The following is a 21,800-nucleotide window of genomic DNA, read 5'->3' as shown; positions in this document are numbered from 1 at the left end:
CTAGTTCAGTTCTAGTTCAGTTCTAGTTCAGTTCTAGTTACAGTTCTAGTTCAGTTCTAGTTCAGTTCTAGTTCAGTTCTAGTTCAGTTCTAGTTCAGTTCTAGTTCAGTTCTAGTTCAGTTCTAGTTCAGTTCTAGTTCAGTTCAGTTCTAGTTCAGTTCTAGTTCAGTTCTAGTTCAGTTCTAGTTCAGTTCTAGTTCAGTTCTAGTTCAGTTCTAGTTCAGTTCTAGTTCAGTTCTGCTCTAGTTCAGTTTTAGTTCAGTTTTAAATCAGCCTTAGATCAGTTAAGATTCAGTTAGAGGTCAGTTCTAAATCCTTGAAAATAATAATTTAATTTCAACATTTTGTTTAATTAACATTTTATTTGTTATAAAAAATACTTATAAATATGGCACATTAATAAATATTCAAATATCAATAGAAAACTCCATTTAAAATTCAAAATTTCTCTTTCAATTCAATACAGGAACTAGGAATTTCAAATATCACAGTTTGTCGTTCTTTGGAACAAAACATTCAATTCTTTTTCTTATCCACCTCCAATGTACCGAATAATTTCTTCAACATATTATATAATATCAAACGATTCGTAACCTCGGCTTCATATTTCATATAATCCTTAAGTCTTTCCTGCTTGTAAAGCTCATCCAATTGATCAAATAATTCAATTTCGAATTTATGCATACGTTCTTCCAATTCGGGTGTGTGGGTGCCCGAAAATAGTGCCTGTGTATAAACATTGGATATTTGTGCTATAGATTCATCCAGCTTACTTAGGGTGATATCATCTTTAGGTGCATTTTTTAAAGGTTTTAAAAATTTCGGTGAGACACGATAATTAAGTAAATCATTGGCCTTGATTAGAGTTAAACTAACACATATAGTCAATATTATTAAACTTTTAAACATTTTGCAGGAACAAAATTTATTGTTTTCCGATTTGATAAAGGTTTTCTTTCTAAAATTTAACGCCTGCTTTGTTGATTAATTTTTAACACTGCGTTTTTTCTGTATTTTTGAAAACAATCAATTTTTCTTGAATTTAATTTGTAAACTATTGCAAATTTCTCTTAAGTCTCGAGTTTTTATAGTAGATTTTTGTTTTTCATTTTTATTTATTTATGTTTATTATCAGCTTTTGTTGTTTTATTAGTTTGTTGAACATTTTTTGCCTTTTAATCAAGCATTAATAAAAATTTATTTTCAAGGTGATTTCCTTAATTTTTGCAATTTACAAGTCATTTTATTGTGCGTGTTCTATAGAGCGCGCAAATTTAAACTATCACTATCAGTTAAGGTCATGTTTATTTCCGTTTGTTTGCGGTTTTTGCTCCAAAAAAAAACTAGAGATGTAATTTCACATTAACGATTGTGATATTTGATTTTAAGAGAGGAATTTTTCAATGGGAATAGATTTTACTAGACTTAGGGGAGACATCTGTGTAAATTTTCTTTAATTGGAAATAGAGATCGTTTTATGATCATTAATATTTTTGGTCTTATTCTGACATTTTTTAAAGAAAACTTAAAAATAATAACTTTATAAACAAACAAATAACTTTTTAAATACAAAATTAAACGTAATCAGTCGTATTTGTTATCAAAAGAAGAGATCGATTTGTGATCACTGATATTTCTGATAATATCAATATTTCCTTTCAAAAATTAGTTCAGTATTTGTTCAGTTTTAGTTCAGTTCTAGTTCAGTTCTAATTCAGTTCTAGTTCAGTTCTAGTTCAGTTCTATTTCAGTTCTAGTTCAGTTCTAGTTCAGTTCTAGTTCAGTTCTAGTTCAGTTCTAGTTCAGTTCTAGTTCAGTTCTAGTTCAGTTCTAGTTCAGTTCTAGTTCAGTTCTAGTTCAGTTCTAGTTCAGTTCTAGTTCAGTTCTAGTTCAGTTCTAGTTCAGTTCTAGTTCAGTTCTAGTTCAGTTCTAGTTCAGTTCTAGTTCAGTTCTAGTTCAGTTCTAGTTCAGTTCTAGTTCAGTTCTAGTTCAGTTCTAGTTCAGTTCTAGTTCAGTTCTAGTTCAGTTCTAGTTCAGTTCTAGTTCAGTTCTAGTTCAGTTCTAGTTCAGTTCTAGTTCAGTTCTAGTTCAGTTCTAGTTCTAGTTCAGTTCTAGTTCAGTTCTAGTTCAGTTCTAGTTCTAGTTCAGTTCTAGTTCAGTTCTAGTTCAGTTCTAGTTCAGTTCAGTTCTAGTTCTAGTTCTAGTTCTAGTTCAGTTCTAGTTCAGTTCTAGTTCAGTTCTAGTTCAGTTCTAGTTCAGTTCAATTATCACGTGTACTTCTAAAATTAGTGATCGTATCTTTATGAGTCTGATCGCTGATCAAGATCATCTCTTTAAATTATTTATAATAAATTACTGAGACCTCTGACTAAATATCGATCCTAAATATGATCTCAAATTACTGAACGATCAGTTCAATAAGAAATTAAAAGAAATGTTTGATTTGTGATCACTGCTCAACCAAACCAATGACTCTTAATTATCAAAAAAAAAAAAAAAATACAATTTAAATTAATTTTTTAGCAATATTTTTTTAATTTATTTCAATGTATTACAAAATTGCAGCAATTTTTTGCTATTAATTTTACGCTTATTCTTAGAAAAATAAACAATTTTTTGAAAAACATTAAACATTTCTTTCCCCAAAAGAGCACAAACAAATTTATAATTTTTTTTTTAAAGAAAAAAAGAAATCAAAATTTTTTAATACTTAAACATAGGACAAAAACTTAATAGAAAAAGTTTTATATAATAAAGAAAAATAATAATTAAAACTTAAAACATAACTAAACAAATTAAAAATATTTTCAAAATTATGTACAAATCACAGATAAATATATATAAAGAGAAGAAATCAAATAATTACAAAATTTTAGGAAAGAAGATTTTTTAAAAAACAATTAATTAATTAAATTTAAACAACTGCTGGCAAAAAATTTAATAAAGAAATTAATAAAAAAACTTAATAATTTTAAAGAGTTTTTAACATTAATTAAAATAAATTTCTGTGTTGATTTTAAAAAATAATAATATACAATTTTAAAATTAAAAAGGAAACATTTAAAATTTTTTTAAAAATTAAATAAATTATTATTTAAATAGAATAAAAACAAATTTTTCGAGAGAGAGAGAAGATATTTTAAATTCAAAAATAATTTACATAAAGATGAACAGTGTGTTTAGAATGGGAATTTACCAGGGTCTCCACATACTATCCTGATCTTCGCCATCTTGTTGTTCTCTTTGATATTTCTTGCTGGTGGGTTCATCTTCTGAACAAATACTAGAATCAGCTGTTTCCGAAAATGATCTTTTCAATGAGGAGGATGAACTGGTATTCAAATCACTATTACTAGAGGTAGACGAAACCTGTTGTTGTTGCAAATGAGCAGCACTTAAGACAAACGAATTCTCGGCACTGGAGGGTGGTGAGGCAAATACACCCGAGAAACTGTTGTGTTTATCTTGTCTGGGTGATACCGAACGTGAAGTGGTAAAATCAGAACTAGTGTGCATAATGGAATCTTCATTATGACTAGATACTGAAGAGATGGGACTGAGAGGAGGACTAGTAGTGGTGGTGGTATGAAAAGCTTGTTGTTGTTGCTGCTGTGTGGTCTGAAGTTGATAGTTCGAGTGTGTTAAGTTGGTTTGGGGATAGTTGTTGGCAACAGGAGCTTTTAGAGGAGTGATTAGCGAGTTTTGAGGTTTAGAGAAAGCACTGAGACGCTTAAAGTTGGCAGCAAAGTCATTAATGGGTGTAGAGTTATTAGAGGCCGCCGTAGTGTTATTGCCGGGCCAGGAAGGAAAAGCTGAATTGGAATTGCTGTTGATTAAAGAAGCAGCAGCTGTTGGATTATTGGCGGTATTGGGCACAATTAAAGCAAACTCTCCCGAAGGCAATCTAGAGGGTATCAACTGTACACCACCCATTTGTATGCCAGCAGCAGGATTATTATTCAAATCCTGAGGTAAAGCAGGAAACAAAGAACCCGTATTAGGTAAAGGCATTGTATTGGCATTAGCAAAGAAATTTGAAGAAGCACCACTGCGATAACCATTAGAGAAATTGGTCATTGAACCAATCTGTTCCAAACTGGTGGCGCAATTATTCAAATGGCTATTAAGTCTTTGGCGTACACCATCTTCAACACCATCCAATTGGCTGACATAACGATTAACCTCATCGGCACATTCCATAAAACCGGTTTTGAATTTGTGTATAACCGTGGGATCGGTTTGTAAAGCCATATTTAACTGTTGTCTTTGCACGGACTGTAAATGTTTTACAGTCATTTCCAAAATATCAGCCTTTTCCAGTTTAGTATGTCTAGCCGGCTAAAAAGAAATAACAGGAAAAAAGGGAAATTAATAATATGTTTTACAAAAATCTGGCAACTTTATTTAAAAGTTTGTTAATTCTGTTAATTGTCTACTTGGCTTGAATATTTTCCCAGGCTTCCAAGCCAAGATTGCTTTGTTAAAAAGCCGCCTACTTTTTGCAAATTGTGTTTCTCATTTTTTTTGTTTCGTTCTTAAACTTGTTAAGTTTCGTTTTTGTTTTGCTCACGCTGTTCAAGAAAATTTCGCACATTTTTTTTATACGAGCGAGCTTAATAATCAAACTGCTGCAAGATCATGATGTTGCTGGGCTGAGTTGAAATATCTAATTGATAGCAATTTGTTTTCTTAACGAAAATCAGCAGTAAAAAGAAATAACAAGAAAAAGGGCCAGACATCAGTTAACTAACTATAAAGCACAGACAGATCATAATACAGATTGTAAACACCACACAGACAAGTTTATAAAGCAAACACGATCAGTGTTTTTTATTTTCTTTTTTGCTCATTTTGGGGATTTTGAAGGATTTAAGAAAAAAAACTGATGAGAACAAAATCTTAAGCTTGGAAGGTGGGTATAAACAACAAAGAAACAGCAAGAAAAAATTTCATTCATTTTACCATGATCATACCAAATGGGATAAACGATCGTGGTCTCTTTTTTTCGTGTTACTCATAATACTCGGTTTGTTTAGCAAGATCAGCATGATCTTGTATGAAAGTTTTTGCTGTTTTTTTTTTTTTGAGCTTCAACACTCTTGATTTTTAATGAAAAATATATTCCCACGCAGGTTTTTTTTTTCTTCTCATTATTAAGGTTTATTATTGATCAGTGATCTACTATAGTTTGTTTTTTTTTTTTTTCTCTAAATTAACGATTATTTTATGGTGGATATAAGGGAGGCGTTGGAGTTTTGGTAACTGGCTCTCAGCAGGATAAAACTGGTTTTTTGTATAGAAATGTATGATCTTGTTGGTATGATCACTATTTATAACTTTGATTTAAGCCGCTTTTAGGACTTTTGAACAAAATTTTGTTAGACGATTTTTGGAACTTAACAAACTTTTGGGTTTTATGGGAATTTGTGGTTTTTTTCAATACTTACGTCTTTTTTCATGGCTTCCAAGATCAAAGATTTTAATTCATTTAAACAATGATTAATGCGAGCCCGACGACGTTTTTCCATAATGGGTTTATTGGTCTAAAAAAGTAAATAAAAAAAAAAACAAATTATTAAAAAATTAAAATTTAAACAAAAATAAATAAGAGGAAAGGAAATAATTTTTTATAAATTTTGAAAAATGAATGAAAAGTTAAAAAACTGAAGACAAATTTTCCAAATTTTTAACAATTTCCTTTTAATTGCTCTGAATCCCAAAAAAAAAGATATATATCTTTTTCAAATTTAGTTTCTCTCCTCTTACCTTTCTCAATTCCGCTTTCGATAATCCCGCGGTATTATTTAAACGTCCTTGGGAGGTATTAAATTGAGTTTGGGCGGCATTTTGGGCCGTTTGTTGTTGGAAATTATCATTATAACTGTTTGAGCAATCGAAATCATCATCAGATTGAAATTCGTTTTTGTAATCCATATTTAAAGTTGGTTAGAGATGTATAACAAATAGGTGAATAAAAATGTAATCCAAAATTTTGCAATTGAAGCCCGAAATAATCCAAATTAATTGATGTTTCAAAAAAATCAATAGCAGCATAAATCCATAAGGTTTTTTTTTTTGTAGATTTTTTTACAAAATAATAAACTTAACACTTTTTTTGTTATAAAAAATAAAACAACTTTGGTTTTAGTTTTTTTTATAAAAAGTTCTTTAAATAAAATTGCACTTTGTTTTTATTAAAATAAATAAAAAACAAAAACTTAATAATTTTTTAGAAAAAATCTTCGAATTTAAGAATTTTTTCTTTAACAAAAAAATCCGAAGATTACGCGTTTGTTATGTTCAGGATGAACGTCTAAAGGATACTGATCCTTAGTTTGCTACGACTTACATTAAGTCGCTACTAAACGAAGCGTCGCTACAGCAGCACACCACCAAAACACACTCAAAGTGTCCTTTATTTTCTTGTTCAAAGAAAATAATTTCTCACGCTAAATATTGTTGTTTTTATTACCTGTGCTTGGTCGATGAACAGATCTTGTCATAAATTCCCTTTTGAGCCAAATACTCAAGTTATCAGGTAAAATTTAAACACTCTTAAGTAATATCCAAAATTGAGTACTCTTAAATATAACTTAGGGGAGTTTTTCTTTAACTCAGAGAGTAATTTTCTGAAGTATTTGAAATACTTGAAAAAATTTTAAGCATTAGCTCTAGTAGTGCTACCAACTCCTCGAGTGTTTGCTAAGGTTCTGTGTTATGTTATCTAATATTATAATTTTAGTTCCTATATCATAATTTAGGGGTCCATTTCTAAGTTAAACTGACCCCTATAGTTTTTTGTGTGTGAAAAAATTAAATTATTTTATTATTTAACTCAAATGTTTGTCATATATTAGTTTCCATATAATCATGGGAATTGTAAAATGTTTTGCTGAAATATGGATCATGCTAAACGTTATATTTAAATAATGAGTGGTTTGGTCTTCATAGTAAAACTACTCATTTGAGTTTGTTTCAGAAACTCTTTGGAAAAAGAGTAGAAAAATGCCATGTACTCATTTTTGTTGAAAGGGAGAGTATAATGAGTGTATTTTTCATATGCAAGAGTTGCCATTTCTTTGTGGGGGTTTTATATACAGTTTGAGTTGAAATGGGGATATCGTTTTGGGGAACAATAGAGAAGATATTATTTTCAAAGATCGATCCTATTTCTGGATTTTAAAAACCAACTTTTGAAAATTCTTAAACGTCATTCGTTTTTTTGTAGTTTTGAAAACAAAATCTAACAACTTCCAACTTCATTCATATTCTCCCCAAAATCAAAATAATGATCAGTTTTATTATGTGTCGCAATCATTGATCTGTGTTTGTTGTTGTTTTCGGTTTTGAAGTATTTAAATTTAGAAAAATCGGATGAGAACGTAATCTAAAAATATTTAACTTTATTCATAATTTATTCATTAAATGATCATGCTATGACGATAAATATATGATCTGTTTCATTGTGTTACACGATCACTGATCTTTGGATCTTTATCGATCACTAAACTGTAGTCAGAAAGTATTTAATTTATCTAAAATTTGAAATGAACTAGTTATTTGATCAAAGGTATTTCTTCTCAATGATCGTGGAATGATCAGTTTTATTATGTTTGTCTTTTTGCAAACGATTCAAGATCACAGTTTTATTATGTCTAACGATAATTGATCTGTTTTTTTGTTACTCTCTGTTTTAAAGTCTTTAAATTTAGAAGAAAACTGATGAGATCAAAATCTAAAAATATTCAACTTAATTCATATTTTCTACTTTAAATGATCTGTTTTAAAATGTTACACGATCACTGATCTTTGGATCTTTTTCAACCACTAAATTTTAGCCAGACAAAATTTATTTTTTTTAAAATTTGAAATGAACTGGTTATTTGATCAAAGGTATTTCTTCTCAATGATCGTGAAATGATCAGTTTTATTTTGCTTGTCTTTTTTGCAAACATTAACGATCACTGATCTTTGGATCTGGACTGATTATTTGATCAAATTTTGAGACATTTGTTCTCAATGATCGTGGAATGATTAGTTTTATTATATCTTTCGATCAGTGAAAATATTTAATTTATCAAAAAATTGAAATGAAATGAATATTTAATCAGACATTTCTTCTCAATGATCGTGGAATGATCAGTTTTATTATAATGCACTTTTTGCAAGCTTGAACTGTTAATGTTTTTCATGAAAGTTTTAAGTTGCAAGGAGCTTGTTTGATTATCTTTTATTGTGTTTCTCGATCACTTTTCTTTAGAAAGAATTAAATTTATACCAAAATCGAAATGGTCTGGGTTTTTGACCAAATCATGAATATTTTCTCAATGATCAGTTTTATTATGTTTTGTCATTAAAGTTTTGAACTACAAGGCTCTTGTTTGGTCGTATATGATCAGTTTTATTGTGGTTTTTGGTCACTTTTCTTTACACTCAAGCCAGAAAGTAAGTAATTTATACCAAAATCGAAATGGACTGATGATTTGATCAAGTCATAGGTATATGTTCTCAATGATCTTGCAATGATCAGTTTTATTATATTGATCTTAGTACATAAATATGTATAAGGATATTATTTATAAAAGCTATGAGAGGCCATCATAATCTTTTGCTTTTAAATGAAAGAAAATTTTTATTCTCGATCACTGATCTTTTAACTAATGTAAGATAATTTTATCGAAAAATCAAAGTAGACTAGTTTTTTAATTAAATCTTAGTCATTTCTTCCCAATGATCGTTTGGTGATCAGTATTATTAGACTAGGTCTGTGTTCATATTATTCATAAAAGTTTTGAACTGCAACGCTATTGATTTAAAATGATAGAAAATGTTTCTTGTTCACTGATCTTTGAGTTTCACACATGAACTTAAGCTGCAAAAAGCTGCACAAATAATCTCAATTGGGCTAAAGTGTTAAGTGTTCCTCCTAACCTTGTCATAGTAGGTCTTGTCGTAGATTAAATTGGTTTTGAAACGTACATTGGTATCTAATGTGATCGTTTTATTTAATCTATAAAAAGTTAAATTCTAGATCGATCATAAAATTGATTACAATGATTGGATTCTATGACAAACTTATGTTTAATGCATTGAAAGCAACTAACATTAGAACCCACAAGATTTCAAGATACTTTGATCGTTGAGATCATTAGCTGATCCTAGACATTTAAATCTTTAAATTGGCATCATGTTAACAGCTTTCTTAGATTTTTTAAAAAAGAACTCATTGAACTGATCTGTTGATCAAAGACAGTGCTAATGGCGCTAAGGATGGCATCAAAATCGTAACGTGTCGTTAAGGGATTATAAAATTCCGAAAATTGCGAAAAAAAAACTCTACAAGAAAAAACCCAACACAATTTTTACACAAAATAGATTAACTGCAAAACTGTTAACCAACAGATTTAGACAACAAAACTAAGCTTAAGCCAAGTTACTGCACTAAGTCTAAGCAACAGTTATATTTTAAAAACTATGGCAAATAAACTGTGAAATAATGGTAAACCTTTGGTTTAAAAACGATAGATTAAACACTAAACTACAACATTTAAACGGCTAAGCCGAGATTAGACTACTAAACGGTAAAAATAATATAAACAACTAAAAACTGAAAGTAAACAGTAAAATATTAATAAATAATTAAAAAGTCTAGACTCTAGACATAAAAGAAAACATTTTACATTTTAAATTTAAAAAAACTTAACACTTGATTGCTCACATATCTTAAATCACAGCTGCTGGTTTTCTTTTAAAAAAATTAACAAAAATCTTTTGACAATTAAGCAAAAAAATAACAGAAATTCATTAAAGAAAAAATACTGGGGGCATAACAATTAAAAGATTTATCATGCTTAAAGACCTAACCTATCCATAGGGTGGTTTAAGATACAATATCTTGCCACAGCCGGCTTTTATTCCTTAAACGAAATCTTAAAGTTTTGTTGCAAATCATGGCATCAGCTGCTTGATATCAACTATTGGCCCGTGTCTAATAAATTGGGGGTTGTTTGGCCAGCAAAGGAAAAACCCTACAAATGCAAAAATTTTAAAACTTCTTTAAGTATGTTTTATAGCCAAGGGGGTGGTTTTAAACCTCTTCTGGTAGTCAGAGCACAAGGATTTTTCTAAGCAATAAAAGTTTGTTACCTGGTTCTGAAGATCGTGCATTTTGAAAGCATTTTTTTACCACGCGTCGCTATTTATGGCATGTGTGCTATTATGCCTTTGATCATAGACAGTTTATTTTATTACTTTACGACACGGATTTAAAAGTAATGATTTTTTTCTTTAGTTATTTCTTAACAATAATCAATAATTTATTTTAAAAGATGTTTTCAAAATTTTCTTAATTTTTAGGGCAGATGTTTTTAAAGAAGTTTGAAAAATAATCAAAATTTTAAAGTTTTAAAACATTTTTCTAACTTGTAAAGAGATTTTGTGGTTTTTAACCAGAAGGTTTGAGTTTTATGGTTATTATTAAAAGATGGCAATCTTGTTAATATAAAGAAGAGTAGACTTGGAGAAGAGGGAACTGAGCAAACTATATATTTGAGTAAATCTTATTTTAGTTGAAAAAAAGCCACTCATAAGTGGCGCTTATCTTAGAAATATTTCTTGTGCTTGATATTGTTTTGAAATTTTCAATTTCAAAATGTTTGATTTTGATTAATGGTTTAAATATGCTATTGTTTGTTGTTATTGTGTCTTTTATCTATTAAAAAGAGTTTGATATTGGGAAATGAATAATTCTAAAGATATTTCGAAATGTATTCCAATTTATTTATCGGTCGTTTATGTGGAGTAAAAATAATCATTAAATTGGAAAATGTTCACAATTTTCCCATTTTAGGGTCCTTTTTTATTGCAAGCAAAACATAAAAATTTTTGTGAAAAATCGAATTTTTGGAGAAAAATATAATTTTTAATAAAAAAATCATATTTTTAGTGAAAAATCGAATTTTTAGTGAAAAATCAAATTTTTAGTGAAAAATCGAATTTTTAGTGAAAAATCTTATTTTTTGTGAAAAATCTTATTTTTTGTGAAAATCGATTTTTAATGAAAAATTGAATTTTGAATACAGAATCGAATTTTTAGTAAAAGCAAGACTATAGACAAGACTATAGGCAAGACTATAGACAAGACTATAGACAAGTCTATAGGCAAGCCTATAGACAAAACTACAGTCAAGACTATAGACATGTTTATAGTCAAGACTGTAGACAAGACTATAGTCTTGAGTATGGAACAGTCTTGACTATAGAACATACTATAGTCTTGACTATAGAACAGACTATAGTCTTGACTATAGAATAGTCTATAGTCTTGACTATAGAATAGACTATAGTCTTGACTATAGAATAGACTATAGTCTTTACTATAGAGCAGACTATAGTCTTAACTATAGAATAGACTATAGTCTTGACTATAGAATAGACTATAGTCTTGACTATAGAATAGACTATAGTCTTGACTATAGTCTTGACTATAGAATAGACTATAGTCTTGACTATAGAACAGACTATAGTCTTGACTATAGAACAGTCTATAGTCTTGACTATAGAACAGTCTATAGTCTTGACTATAGAACAGACTATAGTCATGACTATAAAACAGACTACGATCTTGACTATAGAAAAGACAATAGTCTTGACTGTAGAACAGACTACAGTCTTGACTATAGAGCAGACTACAGTCTTGACTATAGAGCAGACTACAGTGTTGACTATAGAGCAGACTACAGTCTTGACTATAGAGTAGACTATAGTCTTTACTATAGAGCAGACTATAGTCTTAACTATGGAACAGACTATAGACTTGACTATAGAACAGACTATAGTCTAGACTAGACTATAGACTAGACTATAGATTAGACTATAGACTAGACTATAGACTAGACTAGACTATAGACTAGACTATAGACTAGACTATAGACTGGACTATAGACTAGACTATAGACTAGACTATAAACTAGACTATAGACTAGACTATAGACTAGACTATAGACTAGACTATAGACTAGACTATAGACTAGACTATAGACTAGACTATAGACTAGACTATAAACTAGACTATAGACTAGACTATAGACTAGACTATAGACTAGACTATAGACTAGACTATAGACTAGACTATAGACTAGACTATAGACTAGACTAGTCTATTATGAAATTATTATCAAAGAAAGACGTATAAAGAGATCGAAGTAGGACAAACGGAATAATCAGGATGACTACTTCGATTTTGCAAATTAGTATATTTTTCTTGAGATCTATGTGATCATTTAGAAAAATGTTTCAACATATGTAAGAGAACCATATTAAGATGTTGTAGTTCAAATATTTTAGATCGATCTTATGTCCTTAAAGTACCCAAATGATTCTTTTCATTCAAGTCAATTCATAAAATTCCAAAACGACCGTTACAAAAATCAATAATACATTCTTCTAAACATTCGAACAGCAACAAAATCTCCTCCACACAATACAAATCCTAATAACTAATGACTGATCTTTTCAATGAGCCCAAAAGATAAATACAAATCCCTTAAAAAAATTTGGCACACTTCTGATATCAAAAATCCTTAAGGACAATGCCAAAATACGGCAACAATATTTAGGCCAAGGTGTGCAGCACAGTCAATTTTAAAACATATCCTGGCAAAAAGGGAAGGAAGATAATAAATAAGAAAATACTTATAAGCAATGAAATAATGTATCGTAACGTCCCCTACCCAAAAGTAACGGACATTACAGACCAGACACAATAAATAAACACAGAAACACAAACGCAAACAGCATCCTTGTTGCAAGCAAGGCGGCTGCAAAAATATTAAACAAACATCCACACACACACTAAATGAAAATGTTAGAGGGCATGTGCCAAAAAAAAAAAAATTATAAAATAGAATCAATTTCTTTTTTTTTCAATGGCACGTATCCACGCTTTTGAACAGCTGTTTGATCATGATGTAATGACTTTTTTTCCTTAAAGAAAATAATCAAAAGATTTCATTCCTTACATTTCTTAGACAGTTAAAGGGGGAAGATCCTATAAGACGATCGCACATACATTCTTACAACACAAACCAAAAGATGTTGTGGCTGAGGGAGATCTTGTTTTTTTTTTGAAAGAGAAAGAAAGGATTAAAGTTGTGTAAAGAAATATTAATTTAAGCCGACCTTTTCAAACGCAATTAACATTTGTAGGAAGGTTTAAGTATTAAGATCATTCTGATCATATTTGGATCATTATGGTCATATTTGGATTGTTTTCAAATTTCATTTACACGAATTTAGATCACCATAGTTTTCAAAAATGATTTCTAAGAAATACTTTCTAAATCAAACCTTATATTAAACGATATCTACAAAACTGATCGCAACTGATCTCTAAGGAGTAATCTCACAATCACATAAATATTTTCTACAATTTATCTCCTGCTTTGGCAAATGTTTCGTTCAACTTTTTTAGCTACTTGAATTTATATTTCTTCCCATCATAAACATCTTTTACAATTTACAATTTCTGGGTTTTCGTTTTTCTTCAAAATAAATTAAAACATTGAATTTATTCTACTCTTCGAAACGCACGATTTACACATTAAATAATTTTAATCATAAAAAAAAGAACTCCAGCCCAAAACTGCTTATTAAGGAAGCCTTATGGATGCACTTTTTATGGTTAATCCTAAATTTAATATTTTAGAAATATATTTTCCTTAGCCGCCACTCGTAAGCTTCCCTTAATAATAATCATAAAAAACACAACACTACTTTAATCATGTTTTTTTTTTACTCTCACATTCGGTAAAGGATCAACACCTTGATTTCATTGTACATACTTCTGAATGTATGCTATGCGTGCATCATGCGTCGTCGTGTCATGTCATGCCCCTTAACAAATTGTGGCGCATGTGTTTATTAAATATTTCATATAGTTTTCGTATTCCATGTTTAAAACATTCATCATCCATTTATGTATTTATATGATGGTTTAGCATTTCTATATTTTTAGTTTCTTTCGTTTTTATTTTTAATTCCTGGGAATATTTTGTTTTTGTTTAAAACAAAAAAACTTTACGACTTTAGTTTGCTTTTTTTAGACGTGAGTAGGGGGAAGTTGGAAGGTGATCATGAGAATTTAAGGAGGTTTTAATTGTAATGTCATGTAAAAAATTTAAGGATCAATATGAATTAATATGGTCACATTTTTTTTGTCTAAATCAAGGATTTGGTTTAGTTTTTTTTTTTTTAAGGTTTGTGGGAAAATAAGTTTTATTGGCGTGAAGTTTTGGTATATATATTGTATGAGCAATGTTTTTAATCAGGATACACTATTAAAAATATTTTTAAAACTGCCATGTAGAGAAACTGGTCTGGGGATACTCTGAAATCGAGAACTACTAACGACTAGCTAACCGACTTAGGCTATAGGACTAGACATAGACTAGCTAGATAGACTAGACTGACTAGACTAGACTATAGACTAGACTAGAGACTAGACTATAGACTAGACTATAGACTAGACTATAGCTCTGACTATAGACTAGCTATAGACTAGACTATAGACTAGACTATAGACTAGACTATAGACTAGACTATAGAACTAGACTATAGACTAGACTATAGACTAGACTATAGAACTAGACTATAGACTAGACATAGACTAGACTATAGACTAGACTATAGACTAGACTATAGACTAGACTATAGACTAGACTATAGACTAGACTATAGACTAGACTATAGACTAGACTATAGACTAGACTATAGACTAGACTATAGACTAGACTATAGACTAGACTATAGACTAGACTATAGACTAGACTATAGACTAGACTATAGACTAGACTATAGACTAGACTATAGACTAGACTATAGACTAGACTATAGACTAGACTATAGACTAGACTATAGACTAGACTATAGACTAGACTATAGACTAGACTATAGATAGACTATAGACTAGACTATAGACTAGACTATAGACTAGACTATAGACTAGACTATAGACTAGACTATAGACTAGACTATAGACTTGACTATAGACTAGACTATAGACTAGACTATAGACTAGACTATAGACTAGACTATAGACTAGACTAGACTATAGACTAGACTATAGACTAGACTATAGACTAGACTATAGACTAGACTATAGACTAGACTATAGACTAGACTATAGACTAGACTATAGACTAGACTATAGACTAGACTATAGACTAGACTATAGACTAGACTATAGACTAGACTATAGACTAGACTATAGACTAGACTATAGACTAGACTATAGACTAGACTATAGACTAGACTATAGACTAGACTATAGACTAGACTATAGACTAGACTATAGACTAGACTATAGACTAGACTATAGACTAGACTATAGACTAGACTATAGACTAGACTATAGACTAGACTATAGACTAGACTATAGACTAGACTATAGACTAGACTATAGACTAGACTATAGACTAGACTATAGACTAGACTATAGACTAGACTATAGACTAGACTATAGACTAGACTATAGACTAGACTATAGACTAGACTATAGACTAGACTATAGACTAGACTATAGACTAGACTATAGACTAGACTATAGACTAGACTATAGAATAGACTATAGACTAGACTATAGACTAGACTATAGACTAGACTATAGACTAGACTATAGACTAGACTATAGACTAGACTATAGACTTGACTATAGACTAGACTATAGACTAGACTATAGACTAGACTATAGACTAGACTATAGACTAGACTATAGACTAGACTATAGACTAGACTATAGACTAGACTATAGACTAGACTATAGACTAGACTATAGACTAGACTATAGACTAGACTATAGACTAGACTATAGACTAGACTATAGACTAGACTATAGACTAGACTATAGACTAGACTATAGACTAGACTATAGACTAGACTATAGACTAGACTATAGACTAGACTATAGACTAGACTATAGACTAGACTATAGACTAGACTATAGACTAGACTATAGACTAGACTATAGACTAGACTATAGACTAGACTATAGACTAGACTATAGACTAGACTATAGACTAGACTATAGACTAGACTATAGACTAGACTATAGACTAGACTATAGACTAGACTATAGACTAGACTATAGACTAGACTATAGACTAGACTATAGACTAGACTATAGACTAGACTATAGACTAGACTATAGACTAGACTATAGACTAGACTATAGACTAGACTATAGACTAGACTATAGACTAGACTATAGACTAGACTATAGACTAGACTATAGACTAGACTATAGACTAGACTATAGACTAGACTATAGACTAGACTATAGACTAGACTATAGACTAGACTATAGACTAGACTATAGACTAGACTATAGACTAGACTATAGACTAGACTATAGACTAGACTATAGACTAGACTATAGACTAGACTATAGACTAGACTATAGACTAGACTATAGACTAGACTATAGACTAGACTATAGACTAGACTATAGACTAGACTATAGACTAGACTATAGACTAGACTATAGACTAGACTATAGACTAGACTATAGACTAGACTATAGACTAGACTATAGACTAGACTATAGACTAGACTATAGACTAGACTATAGACTAGACTATAGACTAGACTATAGACTAGACTATAGACTAAACTATAGACTAGACTATAGACTAGACTATAGACTAGACTATAGACTAGACTATAGACTAGACTGTAGACTAGACTATAGACTATATAAATGTTTAAATTCTGGCAAATTCTTGTAGACTATAGACTAGACTATAGACTATACTATAGACCAAACTATAGACTAGACTATAGACCAAACTATAAACTAAACTATAGACCAAACTATAGACTTAACTATAGACTAGACTATAGACTAAACTAGACTAAACTATAAACTAGACTATAGAATTCACAATTTCAATGAACCTTTTGAAACTGTAGATTTAGCATTGTTCCAAAGATTCTAAAGATTCATGATCCAAATTTTGCTCTATGAAAAAGTTCACACAGCGTTTACTTTTCCTTAAACAAACTTTCTGCTTACTCATGATACTGTTAATATGAAATCCTGGGCATTTAATTAACATGTTTTACAAATTAATTCTTGAACCCAAAAAAGCAATTCCATTTTGATCATTTACACAAACATCTGTTATATGATTCCCACACTATATTTTAACATGACAAAGCCTTTAGAAGAAAACCCACTCAAAAACCTTCACACACATACCTTTACTCGCCAAAAAAGAAACAACTAAAACAAACCCTCAATTCAAAAACTTTAACCACTTTTCAAGATATAACTAACAATCCTTGTTTAAGTACAGTTTTTCCTTTAAAACCACCCAACTACTACTAGGAATACAACAACAATTTTGAATTTAATTTGAAATTTCATTTCAAGGTATAGAATGTGAGAAAAACTTTTTCTCACGATCACCTAAGTAAAGGTATTTTTCTAAATGCAATAATTTTAACTATAATGTTTATTAATCCACGTGCAAAAGGGGGAAGTCAATACACATTACAATACACAGGCCTTCAAACACACACACACACAAGGACTTGCTTAAGGAGTAACAACAAAAAACCACCACCATTATCAGTTACTATACGCGATAATAAAAAAGCACTATGGACAAATAAACTAAACGCGTTAGTTAAATGCGGAAGGAACTTAAGGAAGTTGCTTTTATAACAAAAACTCACATGCAACACATACAAACGTAAGGACACTGAACTGAAAGCATATGAAAATGATGACGTTGACGAGACGAGACGTAAGGAGCAAAAAGACGCCCCTATTTCTAGCACAAATGACGCAAACTATAGTCAACTGTAATGTTTATGAGTGATCGTATAACTATGGGAATTTTAGTTTTGTTTTTGTTGTTGTCATCTGCAAAGGTATTTTTATTTTAAACAAGGATTCCGAAAAACTTTATCGCAGCAAACACGTGAGAGCCTGGGAACTTTTACACAAACTGCTGCACCCTTATTACATTTACTTGAAGAAAAGTCATAATAATTATGATAATATTCAAATGTTGCAGGCGAAGACAAGGTAATCAGGGAATAAACACATGATCCTTGTCATTTAAACAGGGGAGGTTTTGGTGTCTTATTTAAATTTGTATTTCTTGTAAGAAAAGCTAAGAGGTGAAATTTCAAAGATTTGTATTTCGGAATGTGTGAAAATATTTCTAAGTATTTGAAGTATTTTAGGGTGTTGTTAGGGGTGCAGAGGCGAAGAGGGGGGAGTGTTGCTAGTTAAAGGTATTAATTTATATATAATTTTTTGTTTATTTTTTAAATAAATAAAAATTAATGAATGTCATAAATGGTTGAGGTGGGGAGAAGATTAAAAATAAGATTATTATTTATTAGTGGGAATATTTTTCTCAAGTGGTTGGGAGTTATTTAAAACTGGAAATTTCTAATAGGTTTCTATATATAAGATTATATAAAATTTTGAATTAACTTAAGTAGAGATAAGATGTTGAGTTCATCATTTCGGTAAAGATCCATTATCCTTATGACATCTTATAAAGTTTCCGAGTTAATACTTTTGTAGAAGACTTGAGTCATTTCGGAGCAGAAATAGTTGTCTAGAAACCAGTCTGTTTCTGATCATGGAGCATTTTTCTAATCCATTATTTCATAATGCGATTTTGAAACTCTTATTAACTATATTATTTTTCTCTCTCTGGCACGACTGCAAGAAATTAACCGATTCCAGAGACTTCTCTTAAGATTTAGAAGAATGATCCCAAATGCTCATCAGCATTGAAACCGTTCCCTTGACCCATAACACTTTAGATTTATGACATTGTCAGGATCTCTCTAGCACGAATGACAGAAAGAAACCGACTTCCGAAACTTCTCATAAGATCTTTTAAAAATGTATAAGAAAGATCTCAAATGGTCATCAGCATTGGAACCGTTCCCTTGACCCATAACACCTTCGATTTATGACAATGTCTTTTATGATCACTTCTTAATTATTTCTTAGAGATTTTTTTAAAGAACTACCGCTACAGAAAGATCTTTTGTGGAAGTTCTTTTTAGAACTATTAAAAAGATCTCAAGTAGTCCTCAGCATTGACACCATATCCATCATACTGTTCTGACCGTTAGTTTGATCGGTTTTATGCCCTCTCGACTTATTTTTGAGATTCGTTGAAATAACAGATCTTAAAAACAACAGCGACTGAAAGATCTTAAAGATCTTCTCGGTGGAACTATTGAAAATATTGTTAAATGGTCTCCAGAACTGAAAGTATTTTCTCTTTAACGATATTCTCTCTCTGATTTTTCTTCTAAAAAGCGATAAAGAACAAGATGGACTTGAGCAATTTTGAATATTTTAAGAGTTACGTTTTGGAATGGTTTTAGTTATTTGCAACCGTCGTTCAGATTGTTTAATGAGATGTTAGTTCACGGTTCTTTTCAAGTCAAAAGAAAAAGTCGGCCTTTTGATCAGATATGTGCTGCGATCAATTCATTTGATCGTTTCTAACGTTCAAGTCTTTGAACATCATGTATGGGACCTCCCAATGAAAATATCCAAGATTGGAAGAATTTTCTTTCTCAACTAAACGATTAACTGTGAAAACATGATCGATATCATCTTCGATTCATTTCATATAAAGAAAACAACATCTTCTGATGTTCTTAAAGAAAATATCCGATAAGAGTACGAGGACTTAGAGAACGAAGTTCTTCCCAACAAAAATGTATGCTATTGATCCTCTATTTGAATTACCAAGATCTCTGAACAAAGTTGTCTACTGCTAAGCACTAGCCGAATAATTGAGAAACGATAATAAGTCGAGGAGGAAACAGATCGAGTAAAATTGATCGTAGTTTTCCTTTCTTAGATGATGGCATTCGGTATTGAAATCTCGTAAATTTTGGCTTAATTTCGACATCGAAATGTGCTTTCGATACGAGAGCTTATTCGATCACGTTTGTGGTATTTCAACCGGTGAATTGGAAAGATATCTGGAAAGTGTTGTCTAATGTTATTCCGATTGACATCATTCAAGCATAGACATAATCAAATTAAGAATTTAACGAAAATCTTATACCAGAGAGAAAACAGAATTTCAAGATGGAAAGTACCTATTTGACCGTTTACAAATAGAAAGAATCGAAGAAAACCCCTTGATAGGGATTACCCTGGATTCTATGACCAAATACTGATTACGTTGACTTGATAACACTTCAGTGCTAATATTTTGCTCTTCACTGTACACATTAAAAGTAAGAAATCCGTAAAGAAGATAACACAACAAATAATTGCTTACCCCTTGGCCCTGGACCATTTTTTCCTTTCACTTCTTATTACCTTCCACAAATGGGAATGTTGTTAACAAAAAACACTTTATCACTTGTATTTTCTTTCATTCTCTTAACACTTTTTTTCAATTCCAGCATAATACCTTATTAGTTTACATTTTGTTGGTTATTTTTGTTTTATTAATGTTCTAAATATTCCATAAAACAATAAACAATATGAAATATTTGTAGATGTTTTTTTTATTGAAAAACCTACAAATTCACCTCACGTAAATGACGGTTGTTGTTCGCCAGAAACGTGAATTTATTTCTGAGCATGCGTATTTGTTGTTGTTTTTTTTAATATTTTCTTTTTTGCATTTTTTTTGAGGCCTCTCATACACTCATTGTATGTGCAACGGTACTTTTTTAACTTTTATGGGACAAGTTAATTTTTGTTGAGAAAATAATGAGAAGTTTTGGAAAGAAAATACGAGAAATGAAATAAAATTAATAGTGGTCAAGAAATGAGACACTTGGTAGTAAAAATTTGGTGAAATTATTGTTTTTTCTTTTAACCGTTAGTTTTGCTGTAGTTTTGTGGGGGAGTGATGAAAGGAAAAGTATTGCCATAATTTAAAATTTGTTAAGAATTTATTGTTTTGTTTAATTTTTATACCTACATTTTCTTCGTTTAATTTAATTTTGAAAAGGTTTTTGGCGTAGAAAGAATAAAATGTTTTACTAAAAATAAAACGATTTTTTTACCAAAACATATTTTTATTAGAAAATAGTATTTTTATTAAAAATTTTAAATTTTAATTAAAAATACATATCGTCAATTTATTTTAAACCTTTTGAAATTAAAATACATAAGTATTTCTTTCAAATTTCTCAATACTTTATTGAAAATTAAACATTTTATTTGAATATTAAACCTACTTTTTAAATTAATATAAAACTACTTTTCAATTCAATTTTTAATTTTCTCTCGAAAAACTCAAAATTTGCTTTAAAAATTTAAATTTTTACAATAAAATTTCAAAATTTTAAATCAAAATTTCTAAATTTTAAATCAAAATTTCAAAATTTTAAATCAAAATTTCAAAATATACATTAAAATTTAAAAATTTTGTATTTAAATTTCAAAATTTTATATAAAAATACAAAAACTTTAAATTTTTTCTCGAAATTTTCTTTAAAAATAAATTTTTTACTAAAAAAGATTTTATTAAATATTAAAAAGTTTTTTATTAAAAGTTAAAAGTTTTTATTAAAAATTAAAAAGTATTTTTTTTTATTAAAATTCAAATTTTTAAGTTTTATTGGAAAATTAGTTAGTTAGTTAGTTAGTTAGTTAGTTAGTTAGTTAGTTAGTTAGTTAGTTAGTTAGTTTAGTTAGTTAGTTAGTTAGTTAGTTAGTTAGTTTAGTTAGTTAGTTAGTTAGTTAGTAGTTAGTTAGTTAGTTAGTTAGTAGTTAGTTAGTTAGTAGTTAG

At 29.8% G+C, this 21,800-nt stretch overlaps 2 protein-coding genes across 4 annotated transcripts; both read right to left on the bottom strand.

Annotated features, from left to right (window-relative positions):
- Positions 1 to 431: 431 nt before the first annotated feature.
- LOC119603541 lies at positions 432 to 996 on the bottom strand. The gene has a single exon (XM_037955583.1). It carries the CDS (start codon positions 907 to 909, stop codon positions 517 to 519), a length of 393 nt encoding a protein of 130 aa, XP_037811511.1. The 5' UTR covers positions 910 to 996; the 3' UTR covers positions 432 to 516.
- Positions 997 to 2,522: 1,526 nt separating this feature from the next.
- LOC119603543 (protein deadpan) lies at positions 2,523 to 20,575 on the bottom strand. 3 transcript variants are annotated; one of them, XM_037955585.1, is made up of 4 exons: positions 20,334 to 20,575; positions 5,767 to 6,183; positions 5,448 to 5,543; positions 2,523 to 4,338 (listed from the first exon to the last, which is right to left on the bottom strand). In XM_037955585.1, the coding sequence occupies exons 2-4, from the start codon at positions 5,932 to 5,934 to the stop codon at positions 3,193 to 3,195; spliced, it is 1,410 nt and encodes a 469-aa protein (XP_037811513.1). In that variant the 5' UTR covers positions 5,935 to 6,183; positions 20,334 to 20,575; the 3' UTR covers positions 2,523 to 3,192. The 3 variants fall into 3 exon arrangements, with proteins under 3 accessions (XP_037811513.1, XP_037811514.1, XP_037811515.1); XM_037955586.1 differs by having other exon boundaries at positions 3,050 to 4,338; positions 5,767 to 6,109; XM_037955587.1 differs by lacking the exon at positions 5,767 to 6,183 and having other exon boundaries at positions 3,050 to 4,338.
- Positions 20,576 to 21,800: the final 1,225 nt, after the last annotated feature.

This window comes from Lucilia sericata, unplaced genomic scaffold (genome assembly GCF_015586225.1).
Source record: "Lucilia sericata isolate MDLA Ls3-8-SP2 unplaced genomic scaffold, ASM1558622v1 Contig000310F_arrow, whole genome shotgun sequence".
In the NCBI taxonomy this organism is placed as follows: Eukaryota; Metazoa; Arthropoda; class Insecta; order Diptera; family Calliphoridae; genus Lucilia; species Lucilia sericata.
Note: the sequence above shows the minus strand (reverse complement) of the source record. Positions and strands in the feature narration are given on the sequence as shown.

Excerpts from the sequence above, each read along its gene's own strand:
- LOC119603541 (XM_037955583.1), bottom strand. The coding sequence starts at position 909 with ATGTTTAAAAGTTTAATAATATTGACTATATGTGTTAGTTTAACTCTA.
- LOC119603543 (XM_037955585.1), bottom strand. The coding sequence starts at position 5,934 with ATGGATTACAAAAACGAATTTCAATCTGATGATGATTTCGATTGCTCA. Across the intron at positions 5,544-5,766 it reads CGAAAGCGGAATTGAGAAAG|ACCAATAAACCCATTATGGA; the intron begins GTAAGAGGAGAG and ends TTACTTTTTTAG. Across the intron at positions 4,339-5,447 it reads TGGAAGCCATGAAAAAAGAC|CCGGCTAGACATACTAAACT; the intron begins GTAAGTATTGAA and ends ATTTCTTTTTAG.